General features: G+C 37.8%; 1 protein-coding gene across 3 annotated transcripts in view; it reads right to left on the minus strand.

Annotated features, from left to right (window-relative positions):
* CP (ceruloplasmin) overlaps positions 1 to 13783 on the minus strand; it is a 56776-nt gene that overhangs the window by 40626 nt on the left and 2367 nt on the right. For all 3 annotated transcript variants that reach the window (XM_053599663.1, XM_053599662.1, XM_053599664.1), the window contains exons 2-7: positions 12033 to 12197; positions 7762 to 8009; positions 5696 to 5908; positions 4748 to 4921; positions 2278 to 2532; positions 1151 to 1322 (exon numbers count right to left, since the gene is read on the minus strand). In XM_053599663.1, coding sequence (XP_053455638.1) covers positions 1151 to 1322; positions 2278 to 2532; positions 4748 to 4921; positions 5696 to 5908; positions 7762 to 8009; positions 12033 to 12178 — 1208 coding nt within the window. In that variant the 5' untranslated portion in view covers positions 12179 to 12197. The remainder of the gene's footprint in view (positions 1 to 1150; positions 1323 to 2277; positions 2533 to 4747; positions 4922 to 5695; positions 5909 to 7761; positions 8010 to 12032; positions 12198 to 13783) is intronic.

A 13783-nucleotide genomic window follows, 5' to 3' on the forward strand; every position in this document is an offset into this window, starting at 1 on the left:
AAAAAAAAATAGCTGGGCGTTGTGGCGGGTGCTTGTAGTTCCAGCTACTTGAGAGGCTGAAGCAAGAGAATTGCTTAAGCCCAAGAGTTGAGGTTGCTGCGAGCTGTGACGCCATAGCACCCTCACCACCGAGGGTAACATAGTGAGACTCTTTCTAAAAAAAAAAAAAAAAAAAGAAAGAAAGAAAGAAAGCAGAAAGTAACAAATGTTGGTAAGAATGTGGAGAAACTGGAGCCCACATTGCTGGTGAGCCTGTAAAATGGTGCATCTGCTGTGGTGGTTTCTCAAAAATTTAAAAGTAGAATTACCAGATAATCCAGCAATTCCATCCCTCAGTGGATATGCAAAGAATTCAAAGCAGAGATTTGAACAGATATTTGAACCGCAGTTGTTCATAGCAACATTATTCACAGTCGCCAAAAGGTGGAAGCAACTCAAATGTTCATCAACTCAGGTGAATGAATAAACAAAATTACTGATGGAAAATTCAAGTGTTTCAATATATACCACATTTTACTATTACAGTGTACTATTACTATTCGGCCTTAAAGAAGAATGCAATTCTGATACGTGCTACAACATGAACACACTTTGAAGATATTGTGCTAAGTGAAATATATTAGACACAAAAGGACAAATATTATATGGTTCCTCTTCTAAGAGTTGCCCACAACAGGCAGATTCGTAGAGATGTAAAGTAGAATCCAGGGGATTAGCGGTGAGAGAAGGGTGAGATGGGGTGGTTATTGTTTATCGGATATTGTTTCTATTGGGGATGATAAAGTTCTGGAGATGTATAGTGATGATGTTGTGCAGCAGTAGAAATATACTTAATGCTGCCAAATTGTACAATGCTACATCTTTAGAAACGGAAAGCGAATTATTTGATTTATCTAATGTATTAAATGTTTTCCTAGAACTTTGTCAAGCATTTGACAACTTTTGAACCCATGTTTTTTTTTCGTGGACTCAAAAGTCATAGTTCTCAAACTTGGACTCTTATACCAAGTAAACACCTCAATAAATAGTTAGCAGTCTAGTTACTCAATTTGAGATACCAATGAAGATTTTAATTGCTGAGTCAGCCTTCTGTGGTTCTTTGGGTCTGGGAAGCACATATTTTGCAGTAGTTGTCTTTTTTGAGAATTACCTTTCAGGTGCTGTTAAGTTTTCTTTGGTGAAGGCATCGATACCAGAGGGAGCATAGTTCCAGATGACTTCCTCTGCGGCAATGTAATAGTGTCTAACCTGTTTCCCGTGGATATCATCCTTCGATGAAGACTTGTTACAGTCCTGGACCCGGAAAAAGGCCTGCAAACCAGCTGAAGTGGAACAGAAAGAGGCATTGGTCAATGGAGCTGTGTTCTCAGTAAACACCGTTAGTGAGAAGACAGATGGAAGATGAAGAAATAAACAAAAACAATGCTACAAATGAGGCTAAACAGCTGTAGATAAATTACTGATGGAAAATTCAAGTGTTTCGAAATACGTGTTTTTATGTACATACAACAGAGAGATATTAAGCACACTTGTTTTCAAAATATGGTACCAATTTCTGCGGGGTTTTACTCAGTGTCTTTGTTTTGATGACAGAAAAGGGACAAGTTCGTAAATAAGCAAAAAAGAATGGCTTTGACATATTTTAAGAGGTAGTGTTGGGTGTAGGAAGAGGCACGCAGCGAGCTTTACTGCTCTCTCAGAACAAATGGCTGTGCACCTGCTGTGCTGGGCTGTGACCCAGGACATATTCGAGTTTCCAGGTCAAAGTAACATATCTAAACACCTAGATTAAACCTAATTTCTTTGTTAAATTACAAAGTAACTTTCCTTTCAAGAACAGGAATGTGTTTATTGCCTAAATTAAAGAGAGGAAGGATTTATAAAGTTACATCAAGGAATAACCACACTCAAATTAAGAACAAAGTTGTTTATATGTGATAAATAAGTTTTTTTTAAAAGGCTACTTTCCAGCACAATATACAAATCTTCTGGTTTTCACAATATTGAACATTGTAGGAAGCTGAGAAATGATATACGGTGCTATACTTTCAGGGCAATTGTTCTTTTCCAAAAATTAATGATTTCAGATCTCATTACTTTTTAAATGATCTAGTCTTTCAGTCTTTTTATTACATTATGATATATTCCAGCATAGGAACAAAAGTAAGACACCAGTTCATAGCTCAGATTATTCTGAATATATTTAGCTTTTAGATTCTGATTCCTAGTAATCACTTTCTCTTAGCTGACAGATAACTTCAGGTGCAGATGCCCTACCTTTCAGATGATTTAGATTCTGACAGCTAAGCATCCACTCTCCAGGGCTCTGCGCCACCATCAAAGCATCAAAAAGAGTAGCAGGAAAGAGATTGATGGTATCGATACGGTAGTTCTTGTTAGTCAAGGCTTGCCCGTGGAAGACAGCTGCATGCACATCAACTTCATTACCCATACCAAAAAGATACCATTTCACTCTGTCTTCTGCACACATGGAGAGTCCCGGGAGACTTCCAAAAGTGTGTCCATTCACAGCTGTAGGTCAAGAGCAGAGATTGTGACTAATAGACATTGGTGCTTGAGATTGTGACAGTTACTACTACCTCTGCAGAAAATAGAATCCATTTGAGATGGAAAATACTGGCACACATGCTGATATTCCTCCCTTCCATACCCATGTCAGACATTGTTATTTTATGTTATTTTATTTTTGCTTTTGGCTGGGGCTGGGTTTGAACCTGCCACCTCCGGCATATGGGGCCAGTGCCCTACTCCTTTGAGCCACAGGCACCACCCTATTTTATTTTATTTTATTTTATTTTTTGGCTTTTTTTTTAATTTTATTTCATTGCTTATTTTTTATTTCTTTACTTTTGTTGTTGTTGTTGTTGAGACAGGGTCCCACCCTATGCCCCTGAGCAGAGTGAAGTGGGCGTGGTAGCCCACCACAACCTCAGACTCGGGCTGCGGGCACCCCGCTGCCTCAGCCTCTGGAAGCCGCTGGGATTACAGGCACTCGCGGCAGTGCCCGGCTGGGTTTTTCCATTTTTTTCATGAGTTGGGGGTCTCACTCACTGTCGCTCAGGCGAGTCACATAACTCTTTCATTGTGGATGTGAATTCAGCCTGAGAATTCTCGTCCACACCATATTACAAATAAACCCTATACTGGAAAGGAAACCTATTTACTTTCTTTGTTGTAAACTACAGGCAGTCCCCAAGTTGCAAATATCTGGCTTATGTACAACTCTCACTTATAAACAGAGGCTATTTCAGGTAATAGGGAAATGTTCCTGTTCCAATTTAGATACAAATGCAGCTTAAGAACAAACCTACAGAACCTATCTCATTTGTAGCCCAGGGACTACCTTTATATACATTGGTTGTATGTGTGTGTTTTTCTAAATACAGATGTGTGCATCTATGCATAACACACATATGGTGAATAGCAAAAAGCCTGAGAGTTATTCAGTAATCAATCCATTATCATACGGTCAATAGAAAGAAGATTGAGGGTTATTTAGTAATCAATCGATTATCAATGATAATGGGACTGGGAGTATGGCTATTTCATATTTTTTCTTATCAGGAATTTTTCAATTTTCTACTATAAATTTCTTTTATAATAACAATATCAGGAAAACTTTAAAAAATATATCAGAAGATGAAATTGGAAGAGATATGAGGCAGGAAAATAAAAGCAGGAGAAGGATGAGGGGGACCGCAGCCACAATGACCTAAAAATTCAAGCAGGGTGGCCTGAGACCCTTGGAAGAAATTTAGGGTAGTTGTTCAAACTGGGTGGTCCTAGAAAATTCCTGGGTGGAAGTTAGCTCTGGGCAGCACCGGGGAGGGGCCAGAGGTGACAGTGACACCAAAGCAAACGCACCCGGAGAAGGTTGAGTCTTCCCTTTCATTGTCTGTTTTTGTTAGTTCACACTGGAGACAGGGTTAAAGTACAGAAGTAAGACCTTCCAGCAGGACATAAGTAAAAGTTGGAAACGCTAATCTATACTGCGTTCATTAGTTTATTCTTTTACTTTGGTAGTGTAGTTATTTTTGCGTTGAGTAAAGGTCATTTTGAAGAAGCTAAACACAAACAAATAAAAATCTATACTTATTGGTCTGGCTGGTGTTAAGGGATTTGATTTCTTGTGCAAATTCTGAGCCATAGATAATCTTACTAAGCTCATTATTTTGTGTCTGAGAATTAAGAAAAAAAACCCTAGACTACCAAAAAAAGCACTTCTCAAACAAAATAAAGTGAATTAAAACATAGAAAAGAATGATGAGCCATCAGGGGTGCAGTGAAGACAACTTAGTTTATAAAATGAGTAAGTTTTAGAACTAGTGGTTTGAACTATCTTTTTTAAACATGGTCAAATGCTTTACCATAGAAGTATAATTTTAAGTCTTTAGTTTAATAATTTAAATAATTCTTAATGTACAAATAATTCTTAGAATGAGTTTGGAGGATCAGTAACTCTGTAAATGTAACATACATGTGCATTAAACCTTAACTGATGTTTTACCCTTATCAGGCTGGGAATAAGTTTGGTGTATCTGGCTTGACCAGGCTTGCAGTTTCGATTTTGAGCTATTCAGCTGAATATCAACTCGCGTGTCCAATATGCTCTATTATCAGGGGCAGAAACTAAAAACACACTTTTTCTTCAGGTGAGAGAATAAGCTGAGCACAGGTAACGGATGGAGAAAAGTAAGCACAGTTAACGTGTCTTCCGTGCTCTTACAGTGCATCCGGTTACTCTCCTGGAAGTCTTCATCATCTTTGTTGACTTTCCCGGGCGTGGAGCAGTAGGTTTGAATGTTCTCTTCTATGTACCAGCTGAGATTTTCATCCACCACAGAGAACATCACCACAAATTCTTGGTCAATATTTTTTTCTTTTCCTTCATCCAGAGAATCTAAAGTAAAAATTACTATCTTAGTAAAACTAAATATTTAGCACATATTTTGGTTTATGGGTTCATTTATAGGGCGTTTAAAATTTTGTATTTATTTTCCGAATTAACCACAAATCTAGACCAGATACTCCTGTTTCAAAGATGTGAAAACAATCAGGGAACTTCATGTTCTAGTCTCCAGAGCTTGGGCAATATTCTTGCATCCAAATATCCACTGACCACATAACTATTAGATGCTTTTTGGCAAATGAGAAGGTCAGAATTCAACATAATTTCTGTATCTTCTGATGTATGAAGCCACAGGCCGAGAAAAGTCTTTGCGGGTGACTTTTGTCCAAGTAAGAATTACATTTTAAGCTCTTGAGCTATTTTGTCTCATGACGTTAGAAATAAATTCTATGATGTCGTATTTACCAATATAATACAGAAATCTACAAATAGATCACCAGGCAGTGCCACTAAAGGCAAGATAAAACCACATGTCTTTTCAACAGTACTCTTGGGAGTTAGATGCAGTGAACCTGACTCAAGGAGAACAGATTTCTTGTAGCTTAGCTTCCCTGGTGCTCTCCCCATTTGAACACTTGTCCCATTTACCCCTTTTATTTTCTAGTCCCCATCTGCTCTTCTTTTCCATTTTTCCAGACTCATCACCTCTCTACCTTATCTTCTTAATCTCAAGTCTTAATATAAGACTTCACTTACATTTAAAAAACAAACTGCCTTCTCACTGTCTTTTGATCATATATTGGAAGCCATAATGAGAAAATGTACCTTTTTTACAGATTATTAAAGGCCCGATGAGTCCTGAGGCGATATCCTTTGGCGCGTCAATGTGGGAATGGTAAATCCTGGTCACGCAGTTGCTGTCTCTCTCACCAGGACTTTGCTCTTCGCTGGCGTGCAACATATATGTGTACTGCTCTCCTGGATAAACTTTGTCATCAGCTTTCTGAAAACCTGTGGTGTTATCAGGATAAATGGCCCCTAGAAACCAGCATAACAATAAAGTTAAAAGTGAATATGTTTGGAGTTAATTGAAAGAATACACAGTTCATTAGTTCATTCAGCAAACACTTACTCCACCTCAACTTCTACCATGTGAACTTTGGGGATGCAGTGCTGTCCTCTTTATGCTCAGAAAAATGGGAGGATACTTACAAATCTTTGCTATCTTTTATACTTGACTCAGAGAATAATGGATATGCCAAAAGAATAGTGACACTGTGTTTTCAATGTAAAAAATATCTTTGCCCTGGAGTTGTAGTATGGAACTCTGAGCAAAATAGCACCCTCTTCAGTAATTTGAAACTTCTGGTTTTTTTTTTTTTTTTTCTTTTTTAGGTTACATTGTGCTCCTTACTTCCAAGGTGAAGTTCAAGTTGTAGAAGAGCCCGTCACCCAGGCGGCAGGCTGAACGCCCCTGCATTAGGCACATTAGGTGCAACCCTCCAATGACCCTCCTTTCTGCTGCCAATTGCCCTCTTGTCACCCTTCTCCCCTCCCCTGTCCCCTTCTCATCCATCTCCCTTGCTAGACTGTAAAATTGTTTTATCACAAAAACATTTGCACCAGAATGTCCATTGCAGCTTCTAAAAAAAATATATATATATATATCTTTTAAAAAGAAAACAAATAATGAATCAACTTTTGGGGGACTTGATCATTATAATTTCAGTGAGCAGTAGCGCGACCACAGCATGTTTGCTTATGATAATAGCTGACTTTATTGAGCTATTACTATACGTCAATACTATCATAGTTTCTGTTTTACGGATGAGGAAACTGAAAATCAGAGAGTAACTCTGAGAGTAATTAAGTAACTTGTCCAAGGTCACTCAGCCAGTAAAAGGCAAGGCTGGGGCTCGAACATTGGTCTATTAATTTCAAAGCCTTTGCTCTTCGCCACAATAAAATATCACCTCTTTTCATCATCATCAAGTACTGGCGTGTAATTCTAGCTCACGCCTGTAATCCTAGCACTCTGTGAGGCCAAGGCAGGTGGATTTCTTGATCTCAGGTGTTTAAGACCAGCTTGAACAAGAGTGAGACCCCATCTCTACTAAAAATAGAAAAGCTAGTCTGGCATTGTGCTGGGCTCTGGCAGTTTCAGCCTCTCTGCAGGCTGAGGCAAAAGGATTGTTTGAGCCTAGGTTGCTGTGAGCTATGACATTACAGCACTCTGCCCAGGGCAACGGAGGGAGACTCTGTCTGAAATAAAAGAAAAAAAATACTAAGAATGAAATTCCAGGCACCAGAACTTATCTTCCTTCATTTTTCATGTACCCATTTTTAAGGCTTCTAAGACCTACACTCCAGTGACCCTTTTGCTTCACTAATTGTATTTCAGTTGCTACTCTGTGGTCATCCAGTCACATGCATGATTTAACTGATGTTCATGCCACCTTAGTGGGAACAGACTTTATCCAAAATTAGGAGGGCAAGAGACAATAGCCACACTACGTTCCGTTCACATGTAGGAGCTTCAGGGGTGAGACCGTCCCCCTCTTGAGTCCTTCTTTTTCTTCCCTTTGGATTTTTGCTTCTTATTGGCTTCAATGCACATTTCTCTTATTCTGACTATTTGGCTAGAAAAAAGGGTAGAAAATGGGAAGGAAGATCCAGCTCTCATTATGAGTCTGCCTAGAAATCCTATCATATTTGCACTTTACACACACAAGCACAACCAAGTATGATGAAACAAAATACTAAGTAATAAGATACTTGAAAAATAAATGACATAGTGATAAGTCTTATCCAGGAGGGAAGTCCAATTTTAGAAGTTAAAGTGTTCCTACTGGCAAGTAAAAGGATGTTCCAGCTACATGAGCCGAACTTACCTTCATGTTCCTTATAGTAAGTCACTCCGTGTGAATGGAAAGTGTAGGGCCGAGAAGCAAAGTTTTTTAAGTGTACATAAACTTTCTCTCCAACTTCAGCTTTGATAATAGGGCCTAAAAACCCTAGCCAGACTGGTTTCTCTACTGTTGTAGTAAAGGTTCCATCTGTGTACTGAAAATAAAGGGCCTTCTTGTATATCCTCCCAATTCTATCTGGGCCATTTTGAAGATAGATATTAGAATGTTCTCTGCAAAGGAAAAGAGAAGACAACTCTATCAGAAGCCATCCTTTCTGGGATAACAGTATAATTAAAGAGAAATTGATGACCACATCACATTAACCATTTGCCTGTTGTAGAGATACCTCCAAAATGGAAGTGGACCGCTAGCTAGAGATACCTCCAAAATGGAAGTGGACAGCTAGCAGTTATCCTAATTACATGAGGCCTCCCACATTGGGCAGATGGCAGAGAATCAACTGTGAAGGCATTGTAAAAATATGGTCCACTCTACTGGAGTATTCCCTCCAAGCCTTTTATATTAAAACACAGAGGCATTATGGAACAGAATACAAGATTAAACTGAAATATTAAGCTGAAGGAGTTAACTAAGACATTTCACCCTTACGGTGCACCTCTTTCAGCAACTGGAAAAGTTGAGTATATAAACAATCAATCTGGATATTTAAGACTTCAAAGTATGGGTGTGTATATATTTATGTATACATTTTTCTTAAAGTAAAACTCATAAAGCTAAATTAATTCTATCATTTTTATTTTATTTTAGCAGCACTAAATCAAGGCTAGATACGATGCATGTGATGTATGTAAGTTTTTAAATTAACTTTGAATGTCAATTACCTCTGTTTTTTCAATACCTCACTACTGCAGAGAGTTAATTTTGAATGTTTGTATTCTGGATAAAGCCGATTAGTAGTTGCTCAAAACTTTTCCCAAAATATCAACAAAGTAAATGGAAATCGGGGGGGGGGGAGTTGGTAAGAAAAAGAAGTGAGGTGAATTAATATTCAAACTTTTGAACTGATTCTTACATTATTAACTAACCGAAGGATCTGGAAGGCTTGATGGGTGATGTGCGGGTGCCATCATGAAGCCACTTAGAAGAACTCACACATCCTAAGCTTTGACAAGCCTCTCCACAACCCTGGTCTTTTTCCAGAGAACTGGTCATGATCTTGGGTTTGTATCTGTTGTCATACACATGTTTGTGTGCATGTGTGTTTGCCTGCTTTTGTGTCAGTGATCTTTGACATTTTACCGTCATTCAACCTTTGTGGGGCTGGATAACCTGCTGGAGAAATAAACTTTGTCTTGTTTCCACAGCTGTAAGCTCAACGGAAAAAGTCAGATATATTTTTCTTTCCCTTCTTCAAAACAAGAAGACAGCTTATCCTGGTGCTTTGGACTTCTTTGCTGCAGAGATTAAAGACCTTGTTTTTCAAAACTCTAGGGCTCAGGCTAGTGCTGTGGCTCATGCTGGTGATCCCAGCACTTTGGGAGACTGAGGCAAGCGGATCACTTGAACCCAAGAGTTTGAGGCTGCAGTGAGTGCTACATTCCAGCCTGGGTGACAGAGTGAGCTGGAAGTTAGAAAAATAAGGGAACGTTTTTTGCACCCAGCGAGGAGCAGCAAAACCATGGGTGTGCCCTTATTTATTTCTCCTATTTGTTTTCATTTCCCGATGATTGCAATTTCCCATTTTGGTAGAGCAACACAGAAAAAAAAAAAAAAATGGAAAGGCCGACAGCGATTTTTAAAGATACAGAAATGCATGAAAAAAAGCAGGACACAGGTGTGAACTCTGCCCCAACCCACAGCATTATTAGGAGTCTTAATAAATATATGCTTTAACAACAGCAAAACTGGGGTAGGTAGAGTGCCGTGGCTTATCATAGCCCAGCAGCCTCAAGCAATCCTCTTGCCTCAGCCTCCTGAGTAACTGGGAACCACAGGCACCTCCCACAACACCCCAGCTAATTTTTCCATTCTTTGTAGAGACAAGGTCTTGCTCTTCCTCCAGCTGGTCTCCAACTCCTTAGCTCAAGCCATCCACCCGCCTTGGCCTCCCAGGGGGCTATGATTACAGGCATGAACCACTGTGGCTGGCCTTAAGGTTTCATTTAAATAAAGTATGTATTTATGGATGACTCTTATCGATCTTTGGAATACATCACATCCTACTTCAATAAACTATAGCAGGCTTTGTCCAAATGCTTTCATTTCCTTGAAATTCTCCTGTATTAATTATATCCTAAAGCAGGAGAAGCATTGCCTAAGTTTTGTGACATGTTTTTTCTACACAAAGACATTTTGCAGAGTTAAATTTATTTTTAAAATAATTGATCTGAAGCTCTAATATATCTAAATTTTGTTTTAACGTTTGGAATTCCATTTATATAAATTGTAATATGCAAATTGGTGTTTTAGTCTTGACTTTCATTGTGAAAAAAAAATAGCCTTAAACAAATTGGGAAATATTTTATATCATGTGATATATTTGCTTATAATCTGTCTCCAAAGAAACTTTAAAAGGTTATTAAGGGGATGTTTATTTAATTTCCACAGCACAGCTTATGTAGAAAGTGTCAGTTACAGGAAGTTTGTCAGTCAGATATTCAGCCACAAGAGTCTATTATAGCCCATCTTTGAACCAAACAAATAATTCACATTTAACTGTAGTTCTTCCTGTTAACAACTGTAATATGCTCTTTTCTGCTCATTATAATAGCTGTGTCTGCCTTGCAGTAATCACATTTCCTCTTTTTAGTTCCTGTTTTTTTTGTTGTTGTTGTTGCTTTTGTGATTTTTGGCCAGGGCTGAGTTTGAACCTGCCACCTCCGGCATACGGGACCGGTGCTCTACTCCTTTGAGCCACAGGTGCCACCATTTTAGTTCCTGTTTTTTAAAAAAGCTAACTCCTATAATTTCTGGTAGACTCAGAGTGAGTTTTAATAGTTATGGGAATTCTACTTTTAAATATTACCTTAGTAAGATTATAATGCTATTTCCTCCCTTGAATTCAGAATTGACTTGAGTGTTTGGTTTATGTTTAGAACATGGTAACCAAAACTTGGGTAGTATAAGCAAAAAGTTTCTGGATGTTTGGTTCATTCATTGAGCCACAATATATTAGTTAGTTTTTTTTTGTTGTTGTTGTTTTTTGGCCTGGGCCGGGTTTGTACCCTCCTCGTCCGGTATATGGGGCCAGTTAGATATTATCAGGTATGCATTTATTTTTATGGTGAAAAGTTTCAATATAATATTAAAGAGAATAGTATATATCTATCAATAAAAGTCAATAATTATGAATTTTAGCACATTTATTTAGTTCCTTTTCAAAGATAGAATCTTAGCAGCTGATGGTATTTGGGCTGGTTTGTGTTTCACCACCATTAAAATACACTTTTAATATGGTGGATACCGGTTTTGAATGCCAAATTTCTACTTGGTGATAAATGTTTAATTAACATTATTAAAAACGATGACTTCAGGGTAGATAAAATTCCATAACAGAAAACTTCAAGGACAACTATGCTTTTTTGCTTTTCTATATGGTGAATATTGCTTTAAATAGTGAGACTTTCAATGGACACATGAAGACATTTAAATTATATGGAGTTTGAATGCCATGATAATAAATGTCTAACTTTTTTGGGGGGGGAGGGCATATGATATGCCGAGCACTTTACCAAGAGCTTTGCGCATGATCATTCTTTAAACAACCTTGCAAAGAATGCTTATTCTCTCCATTTTACAAATTATGCCTCTGAAGCTGTGAAGGATGAACTCCACTAATTGTTCAGAAACACCCACAAAATATTAGACAGAATCATGTTTGATAACATTGTATTTTATTTCTATAAGTGATATTTTGAAAGATTAAACACTATTTTACTCACCATGAATAAGTACTGAAAGGGATGATAAACCTAACATTCAATACAGTCATTATTTAAATAAGAACTTCTGCATAAACAGACAGAAAGACAGAATCCTGACAGGAGACACAATGACAACCCCGGGAGGTGACGAGAGAGCCACAAATTCCCCAGAACCAACAGCAGAGGAGCAGTGCAACCTCTCAAAAATTATAAGGGACCACACCGGACATGGATTAAAGTGTGCTGGGTTCCAAGTCCACACTTGGCAGTTTCTATATATAACAAAATTAATATTTCATCGTATTGACTTTATTTTTTAAATTGATAATCTATGAATTCGGTCTACCAACAATAAAAATAGTGACTTACGTGTCAACTGAAATAAGTTGCTTTTCCCCACTGTCGGAGGCATAGTTCCAGGGTGTTTCAATAATTCCAAGATAATAATGCTTTTCTTTGGCCCAGGCTGGAGTACTATAAAAAAAGAAAAAAATACCGAGTATCGAAATCTTCATTTTTTCCTCCTCTTGAAGCCTAAGACGCAATGAAGTGAAATCAGAAGGAGGGGGTTTAAATAAGGCTTTCTTCCTTTATTTGACTGATTAACATTATTCAATGTTGCACAAGAGTAAATTGTTTCATTAAAGCAAATATTTTCCGATTCAGTTCAGTTCTCGTAAACCCAGAAAAAAAAAAACCCTAGTTTTTGGTTGCCAGACTTCTCTGACTACAAATAAAAAGTCAACAGTTATTGTTGGAGGGATTAGTTAGTACGTAACTCTGTGCTTTCTCCTATTCATCGTGTAAATTCCAGGAGGGCAGAAAACATCTCTAAATGCCTTCTTTGTTGCTCCAACAATATGCCACAGTCTAGTGGCCTGCTTGTAGTGAGCTTTTAATAAATCAGGATAAAGATTATGTAGAATGTATCAAAACATGTAGCTCTTCACTTGCTATAGTCATCCCTTAAGCACAGGGATGTATTCTAAGAAAGGCACCATTAGGCAATTTCATTGTTGCATGAGCATCACAGAACATTCACTTATATAAACCCAGATTACGTAGCCTACTATGCAGCTAAGCTGTGTTGCACAGCCTGTTCCTCCGGATAGCAGAGCAAACCTCGATTGCATGTTACTGCCCTGAATACTTGAGGCAATTGTAACACAATGGTAAGTATTTGTGTATGTATACATATCTAAACATAGAAAACGTATAGTAAAAACATGTTGTTATAATTTTATGGGACCACCTTCATATATTCAACTGGTCATTGATTGAAACATTATTTTGGGGTGCAGTTCTGTATTTCTAAAAGCCAAACAAAAATTTAATTGCAGCTTTAAGGTAGGAAATATGATACTTAGCATGCCAAATTTAAGAAACCAAAACTAAAAATTTTATTCTGAAGAATTTATCTATTCTATGAGCCCTGAACACATCTGCATAGAAACTTTACCAAATCATTCTGTATTGCTATGTGCAAATAACTAGCAGGGCATAATACAGGTTAATAACTTTGTTTTAAATATTCAACCAACCATAGACAAAAATCTGTTTTCAAAGGCAAAGATTGGTCTAAGTAAATAGAAAGTACTGTGGTTTATTATTAGTCTAGGATTTCTCCCTTTGCAGTAGATGTGAATTTTAGGGTGGAAGACTTTTTAATAAAACCCTGTCTTTAGTCCTGAAGTACGTACGAACTTAAAAGTTTTCAGCTGAAGAAAATGCAGATAATAGTTGAAATTTTGTATTAATATAATTTTTTTCTCTTAAATACCTCCAAGCATTGCATAAGCATTTGCCAAATAGAATGGTATAAGGAGAAAGCATCCTAGTGTTTGAACAGTTCATTCATCTAGCAAACATTATTTGATGAGCCCCACCCACTGTGTACAAGGCTCTATTCTAAGCACTGAGGGTACAGCAGTGAATAAAGCACTTACCCTTGTAAAACTTACCTTCTACTTGGAAACTGACAATATACAAGTGAAAAATAAAACACACAGTGGGTGCAGTGGCTCCTGCCTGTAATTCCAACACTTTGGCAGGCTGAGATGGGAGGCCAGGAGCTCAAGACTAGCCTGGGCAAAATAGCAAGACCCTGATGCTACTGAATA

Source organism: Nycticebus coucang, chromosome 8 (genome assembly GCF_027406575.1).
Source record: "Nycticebus coucang isolate mNycCou1 chromosome 8, mNycCou1.pri, whole genome shotgun sequence".
In the NCBI taxonomy this organism is placed as follows: Eukaryota; Metazoa; Chordata; class Mammalia; order Primates; family Lorisidae; genus Nycticebus; species Nycticebus coucang.